This window comes from Theropithecus gelada, chromosome 7a, assembly GCF_003255815.1.
Source record: "Theropithecus gelada isolate Dixy chromosome 7a, Tgel_1.0, whole genome shotgun sequence".
Classification (NCBI taxonomy): Eukaryota; Metazoa; Chordata; class Mammalia; order Primates; family Cercopithecidae; genus Theropithecus; species Theropithecus gelada.
In genome coordinates, this window is record NC_037674.1 from 33,849,366 (window position 1) to 33,875,276 (window position 25,911).

A 25,911-nucleotide genomic window follows, 5' to 3' on the forward strand; every position below is an offset into this window, starting at 1 on the left:
TTTATGCATGCAAGATTGCATGCCTCTGAGCCTTGATTCGTGTTGCTCCCTCAGCCACCCCCGACCCCTGCAACAAAGCACATACATACACTCAATCATCCTTCAACATCACATTCCCTCAAAATTCCTCCCTGAATGCCACACCCTCCTTCAAGCGGCTTCCACTACTCCCTCTGTGATTCCCCCAACCCCACCCCACCCTCACCCCTGTACCTTGTCCCTGCAAGGCTTACCTGATATAATGTGTCTGCACGTGAGGACAAGTTGAGCCACAGGAGCTAATACATAGTGTCACCCAACTAAGATGCTCTATTCACTGTCTCCCTAGGTAGGGATGTAGGGATGAAATTGGAGACCGCAATACCTAGGTTCAAATTCCATCTCTATCAGTTTTTGGCAGTGTGATTTGGGGTGAGGTGCTTATCCACCGAGCCTCCAAAACTGCCTTGCCTATATTCCTCATGACCTAGAGGGTGACTCTAGTGCCTGATTGGCTGGTCACTGGGATGCAGGATAGAGGATCTGGTGATCTCAATCTCTGTGTTGGGTCCTTCTAGGCCACCCTCCATCACTTGGCCGTTCCACTGGAAACAGTCTTTGGGGCTCCCCAAAGTTGTGGCTCATTCTGATCTCCAGCATCTCCCAGTAACCTCTTTGGCTTGTGCTTGTAGAAGCAGCCTTTGAGAAGACGGAGGGCTGCAGGTGGAGCAGATGCCAGGCTAAGCACCATCCCCAATCTTATATTCCAGAGCCATTTGGAAGAAGAGCTCAAGCTGTTGAAACAAACAAAACGCTGCATGAGACGAAGACCAGATTCCTGCTCTTTGGAGAAACCAATCAGGGCTGTCAGATTCGAATCAATCATCTGGACACGTTACAGGAGTGCGGCTTCAACTCCTCCCGGCCTCTGGTGATGATAATCCATGGGTGGTCGGTAGGAAATGCTGACATGCCTTTTTTCTCTCCGATTTCACATTTTCTTTTTTTCTTTCTAGTGCATTCAATGTTCATAAAAAGATAGGGAGCTGGTGATAACAACTCCATGCATAATGTTTATAAAGCATGTTCTAATTTTCCAGGTGCTTCCCCACGCATTAGCTCACTGATTATCTCAATTCCATGAGTCAGCAGGGTGAGAAAATATAATTATCTCCATGTTTCAGATAGCATGTGGCTCAAAGAGGTCACACAGCCCATTGGGGCCCACAAAGGATTGCAGCCCATGCAGGGGAAGCCTCCTTCTTAAATCTGCATATTACACGGGGGGACGTAGGAAGCCAGAAGAATGGACTCCCAGTGAAATCTTATATCAGCAAGGTTTAAGTTCAGCTGCGAATAACAGAGACTCAAATTAGCAGTGGTTCAAAGAAAACAGACATGTGTTTTCATTTCACAAAATATTCCAAAGATATATGTAACCCAAAAACCAGCTAGATGGCGTTGGTCAATGAAGTCCTCCAGGCCCCAGCTCCTTCCAGCTCAGTGTTCTGCCATCTTGGGGTGTGACCCTCATCCTCATAGTCCAAGATGGCAGCTAGAGCACTAGCCATCACATCTTTATTCCAGGAAGCACAATGTAGTAAAAGATGTATGCCAAGGGGTCAAAAGCAAGGTTTTTACAAGAGCTTTAGTGAGATATAATTTACAAAGCATACCATTTATCCATTTAAAGTGTACACAATTCAATGGCTTTTGGTATAAAAGAGTGTTTTTTAGGTGTCCCAGAGCCTCTGTGAAATTCTCCCAGTTACATCCATTGACCGTATCTAAGTGGAAAGGTGGCTGAAACGTATAGGCTCTTAAAGAAAGTGTAGCCTTTTGGTGATGCTAAAAATTCTATTACTATGGAAGAAGGAGAGAAAGGATATTGTTGGCGATAGGTGAAGTCAAACCGTCTGAGGACTTGTTGCCAAGAGGAAATCCTGCCTCCCCAGTGTCTAGCCCACCCATGATTTCAAGCATAGTTCACAATTTGAACCCTCCAGAGATTTTGGTGTCTGTTTCATGACTTAGAAACCTTTCCCCTCCATCTAGTTGAAAAGTACTCGAAACCCCCATCTATCCTACCCTGGAAGGCAAAATGAACCCTTCCATCACCTGCCTCCCCTCACCTCTCCCTGCCTCCCACATGACGTTCCAGCAACTTCCAACTGCTTGTATTAATAGCTTCCTCCACACCCCATGCGCCTGCCTTCTCTCTTCTTGGTCTTGGCTCAGTCTGTGCCCTCTGCCTACAGCATTCTTTCTCCTCCTCTTTTCCTGTAAGACACAGTCCCAAACAGGTCCTCCTGCAAGCCATTGCTGCCTTCATCCCAGCACTCCCGCAGGGGCATTCAGTATCACTGGGTCTTCCAGTGCGGCCCTGAGCACTCTCCAGCACTGCTCTGCGGCTCGGCTTTCTAATTGTCTGTGTTTCTCTGCTCTGCTAGCTGTAAGCTTCTTCCTGGGAAGGATTCTGTCCTAGTCTCATCTAATTGACTACTGTGGCTCAGTATCCATTATGTAATCAGTGCTCCAGAATGTTTGTTAACTGAATTAAAGATCAAATGAATGAGTCTTGTTTATAAAGGCAACATGAAGACCACAGGAGCCTCTTACCAGGATCCTTTTACCAACGTGCACTCTTCCTTATCAAAATTCTGTCCAACCTAGTGTATGTCTCCTCCTCCTATTACTACTGATATTAATAACAACAACAACTGCAGTAACGAACATTTGCTGAGTCCTTACTATGCTCCAAACACTGCTCTAAGTGCTTTAGATCTATTAACGCATTTCTCCTTCATAACAATCCTGGAAGGAGAGCATTAACTGCATTTTCCAGGTGAGGAAACTGAGTCACAGAAAAGTTAAATAACTTGCCCAAGGTTACTCAGTTAGTAACTGGAAGAGCCTGGATTTGAGCCCAAGATGCTCCATGCACATAGAAGGCACTTGGTAAACATCTAGTAAAGGAATGCGTCTTACCCTGGAATGGCGTGACAGGCCCTCAGTGGAGCTCTCCAGCTTCACCCCCTATTGTCAAGCCTTCACCTCCTATTGTCTATCCTTCACCTCACCAACTTTTCTCCCCTCCCCTGACAAACCACACTGCCCTTTCACAATTCTGTGCCTCTGCACGCACTGTTCCTTCCGCCCGGAATGCCCTAGACCTCACCACTACCACATTCACCTGCCCACCGGTATTCTTTTTGTTTCTTTGTTTTGTTTTGTTGAGAAAGGGTCTCACTCTATCACCCAGGCTGGAGGGCAGTGTGATCTCAGCTCACTGCAGACTCAACCTCCTAGGCTCAAGCCATCCTCCCACCTCAGACTCTGGAGTAGCTGGGACTAAAGTCATGCACCATCATGCCTGGCTAACTTTTGTATTTTTTGTAGAGATGGGTTTCACCATGTTCCCCAGGCTGGTCTCAAGCTCCTAAGCTCAAGCAATCCCCCTGCCTTGGCCTCCCAAAGTGCTAGGATTACAAGCATGAGGCACCTCGCCCAGCCCCCACCCATATTCTTCTTACTGGACTCCTATGGATCCTTTAAGACCCAGCACAAGCGTCTTTGCTCTGTGAAACCATTAGGAGTGCCCTGCAAATTGGTTCTCAAACAAGGCACACACACAGAACAATTAGCTGTAAACATTTTTTAGCTCCTACTGTGTCAGACTTACAGTGCCTATCCCGCTAAGTCCAGCATAATGTAGTCTGCAGGGCAGACCCAGCACTGTGGGTTTAGGGGTGAGGTGGGGCAGCCTCACGCACGAGGAAGCGTACAAATGGCCCGAAGGGACAGGTCAGCTTCCAGGACCTGATTTACACATATTTCTCCACTGTTTCAAGGTTTAGAAAGTCCCAAAGTAGAAAAGCATTAAGATAATCATTTACGGAGGAGGGGAACGTTGGGAAAAATCTGGAGACATTTTTGGTTTTCAAAACCTGGGACAGTGGGTGGGTGTTGCTGGCATCCAGTTAGTGAAGGCCAGGAATGCTGCTAAACATCGTACAATGCACAGGACAGCCCCCACAACAAGGAATTCTCTGGCCCAAAATGTCAACTATGCATGGCTGAGAAACCTCGTGGCAAGCCCTTCCTCTTGTGGGGAAGGAGCCAGCATTATCCAAGAGCTGGAGAAGGAAGAAGGGTGAGCGGGGAGAAAGGAAACGAGTGTGACCCTCCCTCTGTGCCCTCCTCAGGTGGACGGCTTACTAGAAAACTGGATCTGGCAGATGGTGGCCGCGCTGAAGTCTCAGCCGGCCCAGCCAGTGAACGTGGGACTAGTGGACTGGATCACCCTGGCCCACCACCACTACACCATCGCCGTCCGCAATACCCGCCTCGTGGGCAAGGAGGTCGCGGCTCTTCTCCGGTGGCTGGAGGTACCAACCTGCCCCATCCTTCCTTCACCTGCCTTCTCTCCTTTCCCTTCCTCTGTGAGTGAATGAATTAAGCTGGTCTCCAACAGCAGTCCAAGCAGGAGAAGCACTAATGCTCAGCTCACGGGAATGAGAAGGCACGGGACTGACACCAGACCCCAGGTCTCTCTCAGATGCCTCCCTTGAACCCCTATTTCGCAGAACCATCTTCTCCCCTCTCCTCATCCACTATTCCTCTTATGCTCACCCCCTTGGATATGCTAAGGGATACAAACACACCCTGTAAGCTATCAGGCCCCCACACAAATGAGTGGGATCACTTCTGTAGGGCATTAGTGTCCAGTGGAAGACAGGCAGGCAGGTGGCCGCAGCTACCAGGCAAGGTCACAGGTACCTGAGTCCCAGGACAGTCAGCCAGGTGACAGACTAGTTTCAGTTTGGAGTGTGAATAAGGCACCTCATTTCCGAGCAGCCACGAAGAACAGAGTGGGTGCCACAACACACTGGACCGCAAAAGGCTTTCATCCAGGCAGCTCTTCTCCTGCCCCCATCCCGCTGCTGTCTTCCAGGAATCTGTTCAATTCTCTCGAAGCCATGTTCACCTAATTGGGTACAGCCTGGGTGCACACGTGTCAGGATTTGCCGGCAGTTCCATCGGTGGAACGCGCAAGATTGGGAGAATCACAGGTAACCATGCCTAATAACTCACACACTGATTCCACTGCATGGGGGCGTCCAACAAGGACCTGCTTTTCCAACAGGCGCATCATTAAAACACCCCAACTCTTACTGCGAGGGATCAGAGCTCATGAGAGGACTTGTAACATTCTCTCAAACATGACCAATGTCATGGATTGCTGTGCCAGAGAATTCAGAGCAAATTACAGCCTCGATTCCTATTGCCTGTCCTCAAATGAATGCCTCATGTAGGTGTGCCAAATGGGACTAAAACATGGACTTTTCTAGCAAGAAAGAGTCTTATTTTTTAATCTATAATTTACAAAGTCCAATTTGTGTGAGTTAAGGAGTGAAGAATCACAGCCTTAATTTGCTGTAATTCATCAGCCACTTTAGTGCCTCCGGTTCCACATTTGTGAAACGTGTGTGTTTTATTCTGGGACCCATTTGGGTTGAGGGAGGGAGCTCTGCATCAAAAACTTCACCCCAAATTTCATACCCACTCAGAAATGGCCCAAGATATCCAAGAAGGTCTGCACATGTGCAAGGAAGACCTTCCTCCCAGGCTTCCGTGACACCCACCCCACCCTTCACACTGCCAGGGATTGGGATCCAAAACCACACACCTGGTCAAACTGTTCCCCAGTCCAAGTCTGAGGCCCACTGTTACCACAGGTATAAAAACCCAGGAGGCACAGGCAAGGCCCTTCTCAGTGTGGAAGCCCCAGAGCGCCCCAGCCTCTCATCCTGCTGATCCCTTCCCATAGCTCTAGGCTTCAGCGACACAAGTTTTTTCTCCACTTCACGAACACACCACGGCCTCTTGTGCCTCTGGGCCTTTGCATGCACTGTTTGCTTTGCCCACCACCCACCCACCCAAACTCATACTCATCCTTCAAGACCCAGCAGGCTCAAACAATACTTCACAGGCCAAAACAAAGAGCGTTTTAGATGAATAACAGAGTTGTTGCAATTTTATATTTTATCAAGTGAGGACTGGTTTTTTTTTTGTTTTTTTTTTGAGATAGAGTTTCGCTCTTGTTGACCAGGCTGGAATGCAGTGGTGCGATCTTAGCTCACTGCAACCTCTGTCTCCCGGGTTCAAGCGATTCTCCTGCCTTAATCTCCCAAGCAGCTAAGCCATACCTGGCTAAATTTTTTGTATTTTTAGTAGAGACGGGGTTTCACCATGTTGGTCAGGCTGGTCTCGAACTCCCGACCTCACGTGATCCACCATCTCAGCCTCCCAAAGTGCTAGGATTTCAGGTGTGAGCCACCACAGCCGGCCATGAGGACGTGTTTACAAACAGCTACTATCTACTATCACCATTCCTTTATTTTTTTTTTTTTTTTTTTTTTTTTTTTTTTTTTTTTTTTGAGACGGAGTCTCGCTCTGTCGCCCAGGCTGGAGTGCAGTGGCGCGATCTCGGCTCACTGCAAGCTCCGCCTCCCGGGCTTACGCCATTCTCCTGCCTCAGCCTCCCGAGTAGCTGGGACCACAGGCGCCCGCCACCTCGCCCGGCTAGTTTTTTGTATTTTTTAGTAGAGACGGGGTTTCACCGTGTTCACCAGGATGGTCTCGATCTCCTGACCTCGTGATCCACCCGTCTCGGCCTCCCAAAGTGCTGGGATTACAGGCTTGAGCCACCGCGCCCGGCCACCATTCCTTTATAAAAGAATTTCTTTTAACATGAGAAAGAATGGGGATAATGACAGACATTTAAACGGAATACTTTTGTGATGATGAGAGCTCATTTCCTCATGCTTTTTTGTTCATCTTGCTGGTGACTGGGGAAGCCTGGTCACAGACGGGCGTGTGGCCCCTATGGATTTAACCCACAGTAGCCTGGGGAGAGCAGCCCTCCCACCGAAGAAGCAGGGCCAGAGGGCAGAGTCCACACCCAGCTAGGCAGCCTCAGGCCCAGAGGCCCAGAACCCTCTCCATTCGACTGGTGCTGTGGGTCACATTAGGCGTATCAGCAAGTCCCACCCACCTCAGAGACAGCAGGAAGGCTCAACACCCTCTTGCCATCTTGTCATCAGCCGGATGAAGAAAGGAATAGAAATCCTATCAGGACATTTTTCTTTTTCTCTTTTTTTTTTTTTTTTTTTTTTTTTTTTTTTTTTTTAAAGACAGAGTCTGATTCTGTCTGATTCTGTTGCCCAGGCTACAGTGCAGTGGCATGATCTTGACTCACTGCAGCCTCCACCTCCCGGGTTCAAGCGATTCTCCTACCTCAGCTTCCCAAGTAGCTGGGACTACAGATGCCCACCACCACGCCCGGCTAATTTTTGTATTTTTAGTAGAAACGGGGTTTTGCTATGTTGGCCAGATTGGTCTCCAACTCCTGACCTCAGGTGATCTGCCAGACTCAGCCTCGTGCTGGGATTACCAGGCATGAGCCACCGCGCCCGGCCAAGGACGTTTTTCATTTGTCACTGTGGGTAGAGCTGGAGAACGGGTGATCTCATAGCCTACTCTCAATTCCTTTGCCTCCAAGTAGGGAAGGAAGCCAAGGCTAGGGTGGGACACCAGAGGGTCCTCCAGAGAAGGCAGAGGAAGAAAGACAGGCAAAAACTTTGAGTGCATAAATACTCCCCAACCACAGTCAGCCAGGAGCTGCCACCTTACTTCATGCACAGACATCTGTCATTTGAGGCCCAGAGCTTTGAGCTACCCTACTTGCACACAACATTTTCACCCCATACAGTGGTGTCCCGTGGCTGTTCTGGACGTTCTAATGAAATGACACTGTAGGAGAAAAATCAGCTTGTTTAGGGAAATTATTGATGACATACAGGCAAATAAATTTCATTCTTTGATAGGTAGGTTGGAACTGCTTATAATGAGCATATTGGCTTTTTTTGTACGCAAACAGATGGTCTTGAAAGTAGCTTGAGAGGTACTCAAAATCGATTTGCTTAAGTAAATCAAGCATTCCCTCATAACCTTATTCCTTTTTTTTTCTTTTTGAGATAGGATCTCCCTCTGTTGCCGAGACTGGGTCACTGTGGTGTAATCACGGTTCACTGCAATCTCAAACTCCTGAGCTCAAGCAATCCTCCTGCCACAGCCTCCTGAGTAGCTGAAATGACAGGCACATGCCACCACACCCACCTAATTTTTGTATTCTTTTTTTTTAGAGATGAGGTTTCACGATGTTGTCCAGGCCTCCTGGCCTCAGGCATCATAACCTTGTGTCTACCACTGGATAGTTTCTGCAAACCTCTTTCCCCCCCTAGCTAATGCCCAGCCTGTGTGTCATTGTTGGCACCATGAATTACTGTGGTTTTACTGAGAAAAGGTTATGGCAAGGTTGTCCAGAGAAGGATTATGCCCGAGGTGTTTCTTCTTCCTGCTAGTTCATTAATGTATAATAATATCCAAAAGCTAAAGAGCACATTTCTCTTCTCCTCTCCTTGCTCCCATCTAACCCTTACCCCTGCTTTCCAATTAGGGTTGGATGCCGCGGGCCCTTTGTTTGAGGGAAGCTCCCCCAGCAATCGCCTTTCTCCAGATGACGCCAATTTTGTGGATGCCATTCATACCTTTACCCGGGAGCACATGGGCCTGAGCGTGGGCATCAAACAGCCCATAGGGCACTATGACTTCTATCCCAACGGCGGCTCCTTCCAGCCTGGCTGCCACTTCCTAGAGCTCTACAGACATATTGCCAAGCACGGCCTCAATGGTGAGAACGAAGTCATGGGCCGGGAGCACCGGCCTACATTTCAATGGGGCCTCTGGAATTCAGCAGAATCTACCAACATGTGGGACTCAGGGAAGAGTTCAGCAAAGATAGCGCCCAGGGTTTATGGCCACCAAGCCCACCCAGAGAGAAGGAATATGGGAGTGGGCAAGGGTGCCCATCCCCCAGCAGGCCACTCCTGGCAACAGGCCAAGGCCATGCCCTAAGGATGAGCGGAGGGCACCAACAAGAACCTCCACTTCTCATCCCGGCCCTATGTGCCCAGGCAAAGCCTCTCCCGGGGTACCAGCTCTTCCGAGAGTTGAGTCCAGACGCCTGTGATTATTCTTCCTTCTCCGGACGTTTCCTCATTCCAGGGACTGCCTCTATTCTGAACCACATGAAAATCCACTTAATAGGCTGTGGCTTCTTGATGAAGGTCTCACTCTTCATCCCACCCCATCAGTTTAATTGGGGAAATTACTCAGATTCTCCCGATGGGAAATTCAGCTTCAAATATGTCCTTGTTACGCCCTTTACCTCAGGGCAGACACAGAATGTGCTGTTATCTGGGTTGTGATCCCACTTCTCTCTCAAGTCCTAAAACCGAAATATTAACATGCACATTGACAATATGCACAGGATTAAAGAACAAAAATGTCAGCAGAAGCAGCACATTCCAGGGGCATTCCAAATTTCTTGCTATTATAAAATATCATCCTGATTAAGACATGCCAATCACTCCAAGCCAACTAGAGCCCTCCACCCCCACAAGCCACCTCACCCTGATCATGCGACACTCAGCTGAGAACACACTCTCTTGTGATGACACCACCCTCACCTCTCCAATATCAGAATGACCTTCACACTCCACATCATCTCATTTTGGCTGGACTCCCAGCCTTCCACCGCACAGGCCTGAGAGAGCCTTCCGGGAACTTGCCCTTATCATTGCTTACATCCCTCCCACCTCCCCCACCCCATCACCTCCCCTCCAGCCACCAGCAGTTCCCAGCTGACTATCCAGCCCTCATCCCAAACTTCATCCCCACAAAGCTCGGTGCAGACCACCAGAATGGTGTATGGGCTTTATTTGCCTGGTAAACACATTCCTGACCAATCATTACCATTGCTCTTTTGTGCTAAACTTCAAAGTGATGGAACCAAATGTAGGTATTCAGCTTGCCCAAGCTTGGGGTGGTTTTCCTCAGTTGTCTTCACCTCTGTGTTTGAAAGGGATCCTGGGGTAGTTCTCCCAGCCACAGCTGCGCAGGGGCTCACTGGATAACTGCGGTTTCACCCTCACCACCTCCTGGGTGGATGAGCTTGGGTGAGTTAGTGGATGTCTTGGAAGCTCAGTTTTCTCCTTGATAACAGCTGCCTCAAGGAGCTGCAGTGAAGATGCAGGCAGTGGAGGAGCGGAGGGCACGCAGCATACACAGTCTCCGAGTAGGTGCTCCAGGAATGCAGCCGCCAGCGTCCATGGACTGTGATAACTAATCTTGGCATTTAACCTCCAGACACCTGGGGAAATAGGTTTTGGCAAAGTCACCTATGCTGTCCCTGTACAGCAAATGTTCCACATATCTTGTGGTGGTTCCTCAACATCCTTTGAGAATTATTTACTACAGATTAGATTAAAGTTTAGAGAGTCAAAAAAAAAAAAAATTGGTAGAAAATTCTTGGTAGATCAACCTCATAAGCTTGTTTTGGAGGTGAGGCCTGTCCAGACCTGGTTACTGGGCAGTGTCCTTCCAAATCCAATTCTTGTGCTGGTTTCACAGGCCTGTTACCTACGGGATGCAATGGCTGCTTTGGGACACAAGGTAGACATTGTCGGGAGGCCTCAGCATTCTCCAGACCATCAGAGTGCCACGAGATTGTCTCGTGTCTCTGGTTATATTAAGAGGAAAGGTGTCCCACGCAAGCCTGTTCCAGAAAACCCACCCTCCAGGCATCAGCACCTGGGCATTTTAAATTATCTCATTTAAGATAGAAATATTTCTATAATAAATTACACTAACCTGCGCTCTTAATGAATTTGATCTTTCCTTAGTGACTTGGGTGCCTATTAAAACGCCCACTGTAACACGCTGTCATAGAGGAGTGCTCTCAGGATCCCGGCAGTGCCTGGGATTTTGCCTGACACTACATGACTCAAAGGGTCTACTTTCCTTAGTTCCAGTGAGCTGTCACATCCCGCCGTTGTCGGGGGTCTGCCTTGACAAGCCCACCCCTGCCTGTTCCGTGTGCTACTTCTAACCTCCTGTGGGCTGAGAACCAAGGTGAGCCTCTGAGTTGAGGCTGCTTTGGGTTAAGGTGATAACATCCTTCTTGCCCTGTGTTCCAGCCATCACCCAGACCATAAAATGCTCCCACGAGCGATCTGTGCACCTTTTCATCGACTCCTTGCTGCATGCCGGCACGCAGAGTGTGGCCTACCTGTGCAGCGACATGGACAGCTTCAGCCAGGGCCTGTGCCTGAGCTGCAAGAAGGGCCGCTGCAACACGCTGGGCTACCACGTCCGCCAGGAGCCCCGGAGCAAGAGCAAGAAGCTCTTCCTCGTGACGCGAGCCCAGTCTCCCTTCAAAGGTGAGTGTGGAGCCGGGGAGCCTTCAGAAGGGCAGGATGCAGTGCCCTGTCCACAGGGCTCAGAAGTTCCCTTGGTTCTTTTCCTGGAGGTGCTTCAGTGTTTCTGAAACTGTGCAGGCTCCAGACAGAGACGTTGACACAGCCTTTCTCCTGTCCCAAGAGTGTGGCCACCTTGCTGCCAAGGGCTAAGAGGAGAAACCTTGATAATTTCTGAAACGACCCTTGGGTTGGCCTCTCTATCCATTTTCATGCTCCCCTAGAATGTTAGATCTGCACGGCCACGCGCAGTTTACCTGGGCCACCCAGATCTCACTGTACAGGGACTTGAGGCGTCTCCAAACACAGCCTAGAACCCAGTTCTTTCATCTCTGTTCAGGGCCCCCGTGAAAAAAACTGGATTCTAGACTGCATTTCATTCCTTCTAAGACTTGAATCAGTTGATCTGATAGGATATGATATTCACCCTGAGGCACTCCCAAGACAAGATTCAGCTTCCAGGGTTTCCCAGCCAGATTTTTAACCTCAGGGCAGAAAGTGGGCCGGGCAGCTCTCTGGGTTGAATGGAAGATTGTAGAAAGCGTTGTGGCCACGTCTTAGGCTGAGGCCAGCAGAGAACTGCTCCATTGAAACCTAAATCCTCCTGGAGGGAACAAGCCGACATCTGTTGCCATTAACATTTCTGCCTAATCCTTCAAACAGCTCGGGAGTGATTTAGCATCTTACTGTTTCATCGCACAGCCTCTCCAGCGCTGGGAGAGGCAATCTGATGTGCTGTTTGACTATTACCATGCAGATATTTGTATCTGGAGAATGTGAACGGGCTGTCGCCACCGCTTTGCTTTCAGAGAGCATTTTACACAAAACATTTGATGCAGCCATCGACTCCTTGTGGTTCTCACAACAGCCAGGCGAGGATGGCAGAGCTGATTATTATCCCATTCTAAAGAGGAGGAAAGCAAAACTCGCGTGGGGCGCCCACAGCTGTGTGGCTGTAAGGAGACCTGGAACAGGGCTGCCTGACTCTCAGGAGTGAGTTCAAACTCCCAGGCAACTTAGTTTTGAGGCACAGGATTTCTCTGTGTATCTGAACTTCTGCTCCCCAGCCAGGTTTCCCTCCTGTGAGCCAAGCAGGTCTAGGAATGACAGAAATGTCTTGTGGGTGCTCATAGCATCTGAAGAGTAGTTGGTGTGAGGGCGGGATCTTTCAGGCCAAAGGGTCCCTCCGCTGGCTGTCCCTTAGGGCTGGAGGAGATGGCAGCACGCAGGTGAGGGAATTTGGAAGTCCTCCTGCTTCGGGGAGCTCCTCCGCTGCAGGCTGACAATTAGAGACTCATTTGGGTTAACCAGCTCCTCTTTTAAATGGCAATGCCTCCTGGAGTGATTAAGCCTCTTAGATAATCACATTTCATTGGATCTATTTTAATCATGGAATGTTTGCATCATGAGGAGTGGTTCAACCCTGCCGTTTTTCAGGTGGGGAAACCAAGGCCTAGACGGGGAAAATCATTGGTCCAGAGACAAAAAGCTCTTGGCAGACCTGGCATTTAGACCCGGGGCCTCCAAACAGTGAGCGGAGTGATTTTTACCTCCTCTGTAACCTGCCACTGGTCTGTGTGTGGGGGTGAGAGGGGGTATGGAAGAGAAGGGTGAGGAGATTGCATTCTCCTTGAAATCAGCTGGGAAGAAAAGAGGTCATTTTTCATCGTTCAGGGCCAAACTGGGCACTTCATTTGAAATGAGAGGCTTGGTCCAGCCCTAGGACATCTACTGGGGGCTTGGAGATGGGGAAGGGAAGCCTCAAAAGAAGGAAGAAGGGGAAACAAGAGCAGTAGGCATCAGCCAGGCCGAGCGTCTCCCATTTGCCAACAGCCCCAGTGCCCGACCACCATCCCCTGCTGGTGTGAACTCACAAGGATCCCTTTCCTATTAAGGAAGACCAAAGAATTGCATTAGGGCATGATTACCTCACCCACCAGCTACCAAAACCAATGTACTCATCCATCTGTGCATTCTTCAAACACAGTCCTACCTTCAGGGTGCTCGGTGGAGACCAACCCGAGATGAGCCCCTTGGAGACCACATTTGTGTCTCTTTATTACCGACTACTTATCTTGCTCCTGGGAACATCCAGTGAGGAGGAGGCTAAAGGCAGGACTGCCTGAAACTGGTCAGGAACCGAAAGTCCCAGCCCGGATGGAGGTTCCAGTGATGAACTGTGGCTTGCGGCACACCCTCTCCTTTTCTTTCTTACTTTTTTTTTTTTGAGACCGAGTCTCACTCTGTCGTCCAGGCTGGAGGGCAGTGGCATGATTTTGGCTCACTGCAACCTCCACCTCCAGGGTTCAAGTGATTCTCCTGCCTCAGCCTCCTAAGTAGCTGGGATTACTGGAGTGCACCACCACGCCCAGCTAATTTTTGTATTTTTAGTAGAGGCAGGGTTTCACCGTGTTGGCCAGGCTGGTCTCTAACTCCTGACCTCAGGTGATCCACCCGCCTGGGCCTCCCAAAGTGCTGGAATTACAGGTGTGAGTCACCGCGCCCAGCCCACAACCTCTCCTTTTCTGTTCCCCTATAAATTCTCCCCAGTTCTGCTTCAGCCCCTCCAGTGAGCAAAGTCCTCACCCGCTCAACCCAGTTTCACTTGCTAGTGGAGAGTAACGTCTCTGTGGTCACATCAAGCCGCCCTGGGCATGGCTGGAAAGTGCACCCATGTGAGACTCGCCTGCTTGAAGCAGCTGCTCATGGGATACTGCTATCTGTATAATGCTATGTTGTCCAATATGGTAGCCACAAACCATATGTGGCTATTTAAACCCAAATCTAAGTTACTTTAAATTAAATGGAACCAAAAATTCAGTTTGTCAGTCACACAAGCCACCTTTCAAGTGCTTGAAGACGTGGCTACCGCATCAGAGAGCACAGAAATAAAACATTTCCATCGCTGCCGAGGGGTCTATTGGTGGTGCTGGGACGAAGATTTTAATCTAGGCCACCGCAGCTACACCACTCCCCACCCATCACAACCGTGATCACAACCGACCTGGGCCCCCAAAGCGTATGTCACCAGCCACCTCCAGCATTTTGATGAATACATATTACACTCTTAAGAGAGCAGACTTGCCCAACCTGGGCCTACAGAGAAACCACAAGGCCTATTTTTCAAAAACATCTAATTGTACTGTATATTTTAGTGCAGGGTCTGGTTGGGCAAGATAAACATCGCCTCCTGATTGTAGTTTCACAAAAGATGACTAACTTGGCCTGAATTCCTCTGGCTCCCAAGATATTTCGACAAAACCATCAAAGGATCTATTTTCTACAACCGTACGCCAGAACTCGGGTAAACACTGCGAGAGTACAGCAGTAGCGAGAGAGAATTGGGAAACAGTCGCTGAGCGAAACCAGGCAATTTATCGCCCACTTCCATTCTCACTCTCTCACAAGGAACCTTTACCAGTTTGGGAGCCTGTTTTTAAGGGAGGGGGAGGGAAACGGATCTGTACGGAGTAAATCCTGTTTCGCCAGCGCCTCGTCTCATTTCATCCTCACAGCAGTCAGACGAGGTAACCGGGTGGAGAGGAGGGAAGGGGCCCTCGGGGGGCGCTCTGCCCGGGCACTGGGCTGGATGTGTTGTACACATTAGCTCATTTCCCACTGGAGCCTCACAGCAACCCCAAGACAGACAGACAGACAGACAGACACACACACACACACACACACACACACACACACACACACACACGGTCAGGGCAAAGTCACACAATTTGTGAGCAGGAAGCACCGCACTGAATCCCAGCCTTTGCTCCTTTCACTGCCCTTGGCCTCGGGGCGTAGGACCAAGGCTCCTCCACTGAGTGCCTCTCCCTCCTGCGGCATTCCAGCTGCGTGTCCCGCCTCCTCCTCTCTGCCCTCCTTCCACACTGCCTCTTCTGTATCTCCTCGCCTCTTCTCCTGTCCTCCCCATGCTGCCCTTTCCCCCTGCACTCAAGACTCCCTGGGTGGGGGCTGAGGGACACTTGCTTCTGTTGCCCACGGCAGCCATGAGAGCACCCTTTCCTGCTGGTCGGCAAGATGACGAGCCAAACTGTGACTCGGGCAGTCTGTTTTTGGCTTGTCTCAGCTTCTTCTTTGGAAGGTTTCCACTGACTTCAGGGAGAATTCCAGAAGAAGCGGGGGGGTGGGGGGGAGGGGCAGGTGTCGTAGACAGCACAGGCTTGGGGTTGGGATAAGGAGTGTCAAGAATCTTGGCCTTGCTGCCAACCACTTTTGTGACCTTGACATAATGACAAAATCTATGTGGGCACCAAGGAAGAGGTGAGAACAGACATGGGGATGAACCACTAGCCTGGGACCTGCAGGTGGGTCTGAAAACCTGCCCTGGTCAGTTCAGTGTGAAGGAAGGAAGTAGGTAACACCCGATTAACACCTTCTGGAATACAGGCATTTTTTCATCACCATCTTATCACACTCTTACAGCGACACTACAAGAGAGTTTTTAATCCGCATTCACAGATGAAGAAATCGAGCCCCCGAGAGGCTATGTGGTCTCAAGATCACAAGGTAGCATGCGGCAGAGAGGACTCAAACCCCCTGGGCTCTGTCTACCCGTTGAGGACCCTTATTCCACCCACAGCACAAAGAGCTGGCAACAGGACGCCAGTCAGCACAACAGTCCTGGCCACACACAGACACTCCCCAATCTCCACCACTCACAGACAGCAACAGACCCCCCACAGAAGGGGCAGGCATTGGCCAGGCATGGTGGCTCACGCCTGTAAGTCCCAACACTGTGGGAGGCCAAGGTGGGAGGATCACTTGAGCCCAGGCGTTCAAGACGAGCTTGGGCCACAAAGCAAGACCCCATCTCTACAAAAGAATTAAAACTTAGCTAGATAGAGTGGCGCATGTCTGTAGTCCCAGCTACTTGGGAGACTGCAGGAGGATTGCTTAAGCCCAGAAGGTCAAGGCTACAGTGAGCCATGATGGCGCCACTGCACTCTAGCCTGGGTGACAGAGCGAGATCCTGTTTCAAAAAAGTTCAGTTTAATTTAAAAAAGAAAGGGGCAAGCATCCAGTCTCATGACATCAGGGCATCACTTAAATGGGACTGTACTGTTAAACCCAAATGTGGCCATGAAAATACCTACACATACAGGTATTGTAAACAAAGGTTTACAAAATCGCTTTCCCTTTTTCTTCTTCACTTGCACCTGCTCTGAGTTAATTCACTTTCATTCAGCGTTGCTGGCACCGGCTGCCTTCTTTGTGCAGCAACACCCTGGACAACACCATCCTGGGTCCTTCAGTCCGGTGACCTTCAGCTTCCCTCTGAGTTAGAGGCATTTCGGGTCTAGGAACAAGCCCTCTGAGCTTGGAGAAAACACAAGAGGTCTCATTCCTACCATCTCCATGAGAGAAATCCATACACTGCGGGGGGCAAAAAAAAGCCCTCTTTGATGTTTGCAAAGAGAGTCATAATATCTCCCAGAGCCCACATCTAATGATTCAGAATCATTGTTTCTGGGAGGCAGAACATAGAGAGAAATACATTCTCTTTTCATAAATTCAATAACCTGATCTTGTGAAAAGAAATATGAGTTTTTCTTTATTAAATGGCACCAGCAGGGTCCACACAGGGTTACAATCCAGGATTCTTCCTCGTGAGGAATCCTCTCCGGAGGCCTCAGATTTCTGCTCTAGATGGAGTTTCCCTGGTCACATTCGAGGTCAATGGACTATTTCTTGCCTTTCATCTTTAAGACCTGAAGTAATTTCTGCTGCCAGAACTTGGGAGTATGTTGTACTGGTCTCTTTGCAGTCACAGGATCAAAAGCATTTTCCCCAAATCATTTTTTAATGTCCATATTAAACATGTCATAAGGTAAAGTGAGCAAAATCACTCAACTTTTTTCCTTAATCTTTGTAATAGCATCATTGTGCTGGGGGTGGCAGGGTAGAATGACAGGCAAATTGTCTTTTCTTTTCTTTCTTTTTTTTTTATTTTTAAAGAAAAACACTTACAAAAAATCCAAATAAGAGTAAATGATTAGGACCGGGTGTGGTGGCTCACACCTGTAATCCCAACACTTTGGGAGGCCAAGGAGGATGGTGTGAGCCTAGGATTTTGAGACCAGCCTCAGCAGCATAGGGAGACCTCATCTCTACAAAAGAGGAGGAGGAAGAAGGAGGAGGAGGAGGAGCTAGTTCTCAGTAGGAACTAGTTCTCAGCATGAAAGACTCATTTATATTTAAAGTTAATTTCATTTAAAGATTTCTCCAAAAAAGTGCCGTCACACAAGATTCCCTGTGCAGACATGGAGTTTCTCAGGAGTGCTCCTGCAAACTCAAGGGTGCCTCAGCCATCAGTGCAGGTTCTGTCCACAGCCCGTTCCCTCGTGAGCCTCAGAAAGCATGCTGGCTTGGCTCCTCACAGCCCACACACCTTGGCAGGTTCCACCCTCCTGAAGAGGTGCTACTCTGGGGACACATGTTGTGGAGATAGGCAATTCTCATTCATAGGATGTGCAAGCTAAAGGGGACTTTGTATCCTCTAAAGCTGACTCCTGGGTTTTACACAGCACCTTCTCCTAAAATCATGGAACCATAGCATCTCAAATGCAGAAATCAATCTCCTCCTACTCACAACTTAAGGAAAAGGGAAGAAAAAGTGTATCGCCAAGACAAGGACATGAAACATTTTCCCCGGCTCGGGGACCAGATGTTTAGGGGACAGGAGAGCGTCCTCTGCGGCAGCAATAGCCCAGGATGGATGTCAAGGGGTCAGAGCTGGCAGGCACTTGGTCTTGGTGGCTTCATTGGAAGCAGGTGTTGAACCACAACTTTTCTTCGGGAGCTGTTCGCCATTTGCTTTCAAGGGACAGACTCAGGTTGCAGAACCAAAACAGCAGGCGGTATAGAAAGGGTCTTTTGGAATTAGACGGACATGGCTTTTAATCCTGCTCCACTGAACTATCTGGATAACTATAGGTCTCCAAACCTCCACTTCCTTATTTATATTCACCAGGATAATTAACACTGCATCAGTCTAGGTCTCAGCAGAAAACAGGACTCCACTGGCCTAGATCAGTTGAAGAAAGCAAGTGGGACTCCTTACAGAGGGGTGGACAGTGTTAAGGAAACCAACAAGGACTGAGGCTGCTCCCTGCCTCTAACAGCAGGACAGATGGAGCCAGGGAAGGGACTGGCCGTGGAAGAACCGGAGCCGTGGAGGAGGGGCTGCTGCCAATCGTGGGAGGGCAGTGACTGCACAGTCAGGCTCCAGAGCACGGGGGAGCAGAGGGAAAACAACCCTGCCTCTCTTCTCCGCCCTGATCTCCTGCTAGTGCCTCTCCCTCCAGTGGTCACACCCAACCAGAAAACAATCAATGAGGGAGTCCGACAGATGCAGCCTAAGGGATCCCATCCTGGGGCTCAGAGCTGAGCAGTGGAGGGCAGAGTGGATGAGGACAGCGGGGATAGAGGGAGCAGATGGACACTACCCAGCAGGGCATCATTATTTAACTTGTTATGAGGACAAAAATGATGTATGTAAAACACTTAGTATGTAGCTTGACGCATAGTAGGATCTCAACAAACGGAAGCTATTTTCTCATTCTTGGTGTCTTTAATGCAGTTGTATATCCATGTCATTCTTCACTCAGAGAGCCTGTTAAGTACTCCTTGGATGCCTAGTGTGTGCTGTGCCCTTGTGGAGATCCAAGCAATAGTGTGGTTCTGAGACTGCCTTTGGGGAGATAAGACATGGACACAGATGCCCATGAGACAAGGCAGAGGCCACAAAGGACTGCACCTTCTAGTTCTCTTTTTCTTCTTTTTCAATACTTGTAAAAGCTCTTTCTTTTTCCAATAGGATTCCAATTAGAACACATGTTTACTGCAGAAAACATGAAACTTGCAGAAGAACATAAAGAAGAGAATAAAAATGACCACTGTGCCCTCTCCAGAGCTAAGCACTGTTAATATTTTTTGTGAATTCCCCTACTTCTACACATTCTGTTTTGCAGAGTTGGTCTCACACTAGACAATTTCATAGCCTGTGTTTTTTTGTTTTTGTTTTCCTCTTCACTTCTTTCATAAGCATTGAAATCATTCCAAAAATAGTTTTTAATGGCTTCATAAGAGTAAATCACATGTTTGGGACGATGAACTGAGAATCAGCAGACTAACTTCTAATTGCAGCTTCATCAGTTATTAGCCACGTGACAACGACAAGCTACTTAACTTTTTCTGAGCCTCAGCTTCTTCCTTTGTAAAATGATGTGGGAGGGAAGATAAAGTAGGCATCTTATAAAGTTGTTGTAAAGAGAAATGAGATAATTATGTGAAACTATTAGCTCAATGTCTGGGACATGGTGAAGAGCTAAATGGTAGTTATCATAATTGCTGTTATTAGTTCATAGCCATCCCTCTATTACTGAATATTTCAGGTGTTTTTACTTTATTTTTAAACAAATGTTATGACATTTTTTAACTTCAATCTCTTTCCACAATTCAGCTTTTTCCTTAGACTATATAAAGCTAGTGGTCCTGGGTATAAACATGTAGAAGTTTAAGTTCTGGAGTCAGGTTGCGAGAGCTGATGCTCCAGCCGTATACGACTTACCAGCTGTGTGATCCCAGAAAAGTCACTTAACTTCTCTGTGCTTCAGTCTCCTCTTCTCTAAAATGAGATAATAATAGTATCATTTGTTTGAGGGTTAAGTGAGATGACAGATGCAAAGCACCCGGCAAAAGCCAAAATAGATATTAGCCAATGTTATTATCATGCATACTGCCATTATATGCTTTTACTTGCATTTAACACTGGGCTGAACACACAGTTAACTTCCAATTAATACATATCGTATTAAACTGAATTGAAGATCGGTTACTGTGAGTGTTCCTTGAGTTCTCTGGAAGATGTCCTGACTACTCATAAGGAGGTTAACCCAAGGCCAGTCCTCCCACATCTTACCCCCTCCCCTACTTTGGAAAGTTCTTTCTTTGGAAACTGTCTTTGGAAAGAACTGTCCTTTTTGTCTCAGTTTGACTTTATAAGACTGTTCACTTGTTACAGAGTTTCCTTGACAACCCCCAAATAGTGTAAGACGTCTCCAGAGGCTTCTGGGGTGACGGGCTAAGTCCCTCTCTCCAGTGGTGCCACCCAAGAGTTTAGGGACCTTTCCCAGGACTTGCGCCTGTAGTTCTTTTCTTTTTTTTTTTTTGAAACAGAGTCTTGCTCTGTCACCCAGGCTGGAGTGCAGTGGTGCAATCTCGGCTCATTGCAACCTCCACCTTCCAGGTTCAAGCAATTCTCCTACCTCAGCCTCCCGAGTAGCTGTGACTACAGGTGCCTGCCACCACGCCCAGCTAATTTTTGTATTTTTAGTAGAAATGGGGTTTCACCAAGTTGGCCAGGATGGTTCCAATCTCTTGACTTCATGATCGGCCTACCTCAGCCTCCCAAAGTGCTGGGATTACAGGTGTGAGGCACCGCGCCCAGCCAGCTTTTTTCTTACTTCTCACCCACAGCCTGTTTTGCTGTCTTGAGGGCATCAAATTACCTTATTCCAGGCTTGGGATTTGAGCATCTATTATGTTACAGCAGGGGTCCTCAACCCCTGAGCCACAGACTGTGGGCCATTAGGATCCGGGCCTCACAGCCAGAGGTGAGTGGCGGGCGAGCACGCATTACCACCTGAGCTCCGCCTCCTGTCAGAGCAGTGGCGGCATAAGATTCTCACAGAAGCACAAACCCTATTGTAAACTGCACGTGCTAGGGATCTAGGTTGTGCACTCCTTATGAGAATCTAATGCCTGATGATCTGAGGTGGAACAGTTTCGTCCTAAAGCCATCCTCCCTGCCCCTACACCAGTCCATGGAAAAACCGTCTTCCATGAAACCCATCCCTGGTGCCCAAAAGGCTGGGGACCGCTGGTGCATAGGGTACTGTAGTAGGTACCAGATACTACCTGAGCGAGCTCTTACCTAAAGCAGAAAGCTCTCGGCCAACAAATCAACTCTTAGTATTTGCCTCTTGTTGTGAACATAAATAAACATTTGGTGCTTCAGAGATAACCCCTTTGGTAAACCCAAGACATATCCCCACTCACATGAGCAAATTAAACACAAAATCCAAAGGGGAAGATTAGTTTACGCCAAGGATAGGATTGTGTAATCTAGAAACTTAGCAATATCGGCATACCAGGACACTGGAGCTGATGTGTTAGCAATACAGCATTGGCAATACCCTCTGCTGGGCTTGCTGTATAGCTACCAACCTCCAGCAGAAATGGTACCACTTAAGAGTTAGTAGATTGATCGATGAAGAGATGAACTTCCACATGCTGGGTACAAAGAATGGATGGTCAAGTGGCTAGTTACCATGATCTAATTTTTTAACATTCTCCTACGACGAAGCTTGAAACTCAGGTCTTGAATCCTCACGGCTGATTTCCATCTTGTTAGATGTTAATGTGCATTGTCACCCCCAAGCAAACCATCAGTTCATTCATCCCACAAAAGTTTATTAAGCACCTACTGTGTGCAAGGCACTGTTAGGATTCGTGGATTAACCACTGTCTAAATAGGAAAGGAAAATACACAGCAAGCATTCCATAAATCCCTTATCCTTTGCCCAAGCCAGACACTCATCTTGCCACAGGCCTGGACATGGCCTGAGAATCCATCTCAACACAGGGTTCTAGGCAGCTATTATCAATTAAATGGAATTAACATTCCATATTAAGCCTGTTTGCAATCTTGGAGCTAGAACACTGTAGATACTTAGAGAATATGGAGACAAGAGAGCTCAGGAGGTCAAGGCTGCAGTGAGCCGAGGTGGCACTGCACCCCAGCCTGAGTGACAGAGAGAGACCCTGTCTCAAAAAAAAAAAAAAAAAAAAGAAAACTCAAAACAAAACAAAAGCCAATCCTGGTCTGGAAGCTGGACCCTGTATCCAACCCTGGAGAATCCACTGGGGAGAATAGGGAGACAAGAGAAACAAGTCCAAGCAGTAATCAGCCATTTTGGAATGAGGTAGGATAATTTTCGAAACAGCTCCATAGCTGTGCCACCATGCAAGCTAAGCCAACACCATCTAGGGTGAGGGAGGCTAAGAGCACAGATGCTGCTATTTGACCTTGAGCAAGTCACTTTCATCTATCTGAGCTCCAGTTTTCTTATTTATAAAACAGGGGTGATAATAACAATGCCTACATCATAGGGTTGTGATAAGGAAATGAGATGTTGCAATGTATTCAACAATGCAAAAATGTATTTAACATTTAATGATGCAATGTGTTTAACAATGCCTGTCTAATAGTAAGCCATTTGCTTTCGATAACTAAATGTAGACTGTATTCGGTAAAGAAGAATAAAATAAATTATCCTCTTCCAACCAATCCATCAGTAGGAGGACATTCTGGACATTTCATAAAACGGAAAGCTTCTAGGCCCAAGTTCTGGAACTAGAGTTATGTTATTTCTATTAGGAAATACACTCATTGAACCTCACAGAGCTTGTTTCCAGGAACTGTCCCAGAATATAAATATTTGGTCACTAGGGCATATATTTCTTAGCTGGAGCTCTGCCCCACCCTGAGACACACCCCATCAGACAGCAGCAATAGTGTAAAATGTGTTCCCTCTTGCCTCGTCAAATGCCTAAAAGGCATATATTCTTTGATTTACAGAAGGAGACCCTCGCCAAACACATGAAATATTACAACAGAACTTGCATCTAGAAATCAATGAGAATGCCAGATATCCTATACTCCTATTCTGCCACCTTTTGTTGGTGAATATTTATCATTATTACATTACAAACACAATATAAGTCCTGTGTAGACATTTAGGAAATACAGAGAAGGAAAAACAAGAAGATAAACCACCATTCAGGAGCAAAAAAAAAAATGTTGCTAACATTTTGATACCTATCTATCCAAACTTTTCCCTCTACATGTTTAAATTTTAAGAAATAAGAGATTTTTTGGCCGGGCGCAGTGGCTCAAGCCTGTAATCTCAGCACTTTGGGAGGCCGAGACGGGCGGATCACGAGGTCAGGAGATCAAGACCATCCTGGCTAACATGGTGAAACCCCGTCTCTGCTAAAAAGTACAAAAAACTAGCCGAGTGAGGTGGCGGGCACCTGTAGTCCCAGCTACTCGGGAGGCTGAGGCAGGAGAATGGCATGAACCCAGGAGGCAGAGCTTGCAGTGAGCCGAGATCCAGCCACTGCACTCCAGCCTGGGCGACAGAGCGAGACTCTGTCCCAAAAAAAAAAAAAAAAAAAGAAATAAGAGATTTTTAAATTGAAAAGTCCTGCTTACATTCTCTCTCTTTCTCTCTCCCTCTCTCTAGTGTATCATTACCAGTTCAAGATCCAGTTCATCAACCAAACTGAGACGCCAATACAAACAACTTTTACCATGTCACTACTCGGAACAAAAGAGAAAATGCAGAAAATTGCCATCACTCTGTGAGTAGGAGGTGTAGCCCCCTAGGGTGATGACGCACTTATTTTTCTTGCAAGGGTATAAATGGACTCTGTAATTTTCAAGAGTCAGGCCAGCTACTACTACTTTATTCCAGATGTAAACCAAAAAGTATCTGAGACACGTCTCAATCAATTTAGAGGTTTATTTTGCCAAGGTTAAAGACATGCCCATGACACAGCCTCAGGAGGTGCTGGTGACCTGTATCCAAGGTGGTCAGGCTACAGCTTGGTTTTATACGTTACAGGAAGATACAAGACATCAATCAGTACTTGTAAGATGTACACTGGTTTGGTCCAGAAAGGCGGGACAACTCAAACTGCTTTGGGGTTGGGGGTGCAGGGGAACTTCCAGGTCACGGGCGCATTCAAAGATTTTCTGATTGGCATTGGTTGAACGAGTTTATCTAAAGATCTAGAATCAATAGAAGAGAGTGTCTGGATTAAGATAAGGGGTTGCGGAGACCAAGGTTCTTATTATGCAGATGAAGCCTCCAGGTAGCAGGCTTCAGAGAGAATTGATTGTAAATGTTTCTTATCAGACTTAAAAAGGTGCCAGACTTAGTTAATTCTCTCCTGGATCAGTGAAAAGACCTGGAAAGGGAAGGGAATTCTCTACAGAATGTGGATTTTCCCCCCAAGAGACAGCTGTTCAGGGCCCTTTCAAAACACATCAAAGAAATATATTTTAGGGTAAAATCATTTAATTTCTTTCAGGGCCTACTGTCTGTCAGGTGATGCTATACTAGACTCTGGCTGGAATTTGGTGTCTTATTGCTACAAAAAGTCTGCTTCATCAGTCTTAAAATCTGAGTTTTAATGTTAATGCTGGTCAGTTGTGCCTGAATTCCAACGGGAGGAAAGTACAGTGAGGCATGTCCCACCTCCCCTTCCCACCATGGCCTTGAACTTGTTTTTCAGGTTAACTTTGGAATCCCCTTGGCTGAGAGAAGAGGTCCATTCAGATGGTTGGGGGGCTTAGAGTTTTATTTTTAGTTTACACAGGCTTGAGCATTTGAGCACCAATCACCGTGCAGGGCACTGTGGTAGGTGCCCCAGGTACTACCTGAGCTAGCTCTTATCTAAAGCAGAAAACTGTTGGTCCACAAATCAGTGTTTGGTTCTTTTTGTGAACATAAATAAATATTTGGTGCTTCAGAAACAACCCCTTTAGTAAACACAGCCCATCCCACATAGCCATCCTGGTCAGACAGGACATTCACCCAAGTCCAGACCCTCAAGTCCCTCCTCAGCCTCTCCAGGTCCCACCACCTGCTCAATGTTATGCACTGTGGACTGAACAGACAGGGAAACTGGAGATGGCCCCACCAGGGCCTGCAGTACAGAGGCGAGTGGTGAGGGGCAGAGCAGGCGTTCCCAAGAAGGTCCCAAGAGCCTTTCCAGTGAGTTCATAACCCAGAAATTAAAGTGGTATCTTTTGACTTGGCACAGATTTCCAATTTCAATCAGCCTGCTCTGCCAGCCTCCCCATCTGTCCTTCACCCTATTACCCACCTGCTCACTCTGAGGCTCCCCAGCCTCTCTGGCCTTTCCGCCCTCAGTGTGGACTCTCCCTGGGAAGTGACAGTAGCCTCTCACCCACTCCAGGGATGGTCCTGAGCTTCCCGAAAATTGCCCCCAGCTTTGGATCTCTGATCATCACACTGATTCAGTCATTCAGCAAGCATTTGTTGGTGCTCTGTCCAACACCTACCTAAGGATGCAGAGGACCCTAGCCTCTGGATGCTCACAACCTGGCAGGGCAAGGGGATTCCTAAACAATTCTTAACAGCACACTCAGGAAGAGCTATGCCAAGCCACACAAGGGACCCCTCCATCCATCTACCTCGCCCTAAATCCAGCGCTGCCTCTGCACAGCCAAAAATCTCTCCCAGGGGATAGTTCTCAAGAGCAGAAAGGGCATCTCGCTATTCTGTCAACGCTGGGATATTTTAATGTCTTGGAGATTAGTGACTAAAGCTGATAACGATACCTCAGAGGCTGCATTTAAATCTTGCTCTAAATCGGTGCATCCTTTTTATGTGTAGTTTTTCTACTACTGTTATGCCTCACTGTTTTAATAGAGGTTTCT

The 25,911-nt window shown here is 47.8% G+C and overlaps 1 protein-coding gene across 3 annotated transcripts in view; it reads left to right on the forward strand.

Moving 5' to 3' along the window:
• The window catches only part of LIPC (lipase C, hepatic type), a 159,123-nt gene that overhangs the window by 127,476 nt on the left and 5,736 nt on the right, over window positions 1-25,911 (forward strand). For 2 of the 3 annotated variants that reach the window (XM_025390222.1, XM_025390223.1), the window contains 6 exons: window positions 750-934; window positions 4,185-4,367; window positions 4,934-5,051; window positions 8,501-8,734; window positions 11,082-11,324; window positions 23,687-23,804. In XM_025390222.1, coding sequence (XP_025246007.1) covers window positions 750-934; window positions 4,185-4,367; window positions 4,934-5,051; window positions 8,501-8,734; window positions 11,082-11,324; window positions 23,687-23,804 — 1,081 coding nt within the window. The remainder of the gene's footprint in view (window positions 1-749; window positions 935-4,184; window positions 4,368-4,933; window positions 5,052-8,500; window positions 8,735-11,081; window positions 11,325-23,686; window positions 23,805-25,911) is intronic. The other variant, XM_025390224.1, reaches the window with a different exon arrangement.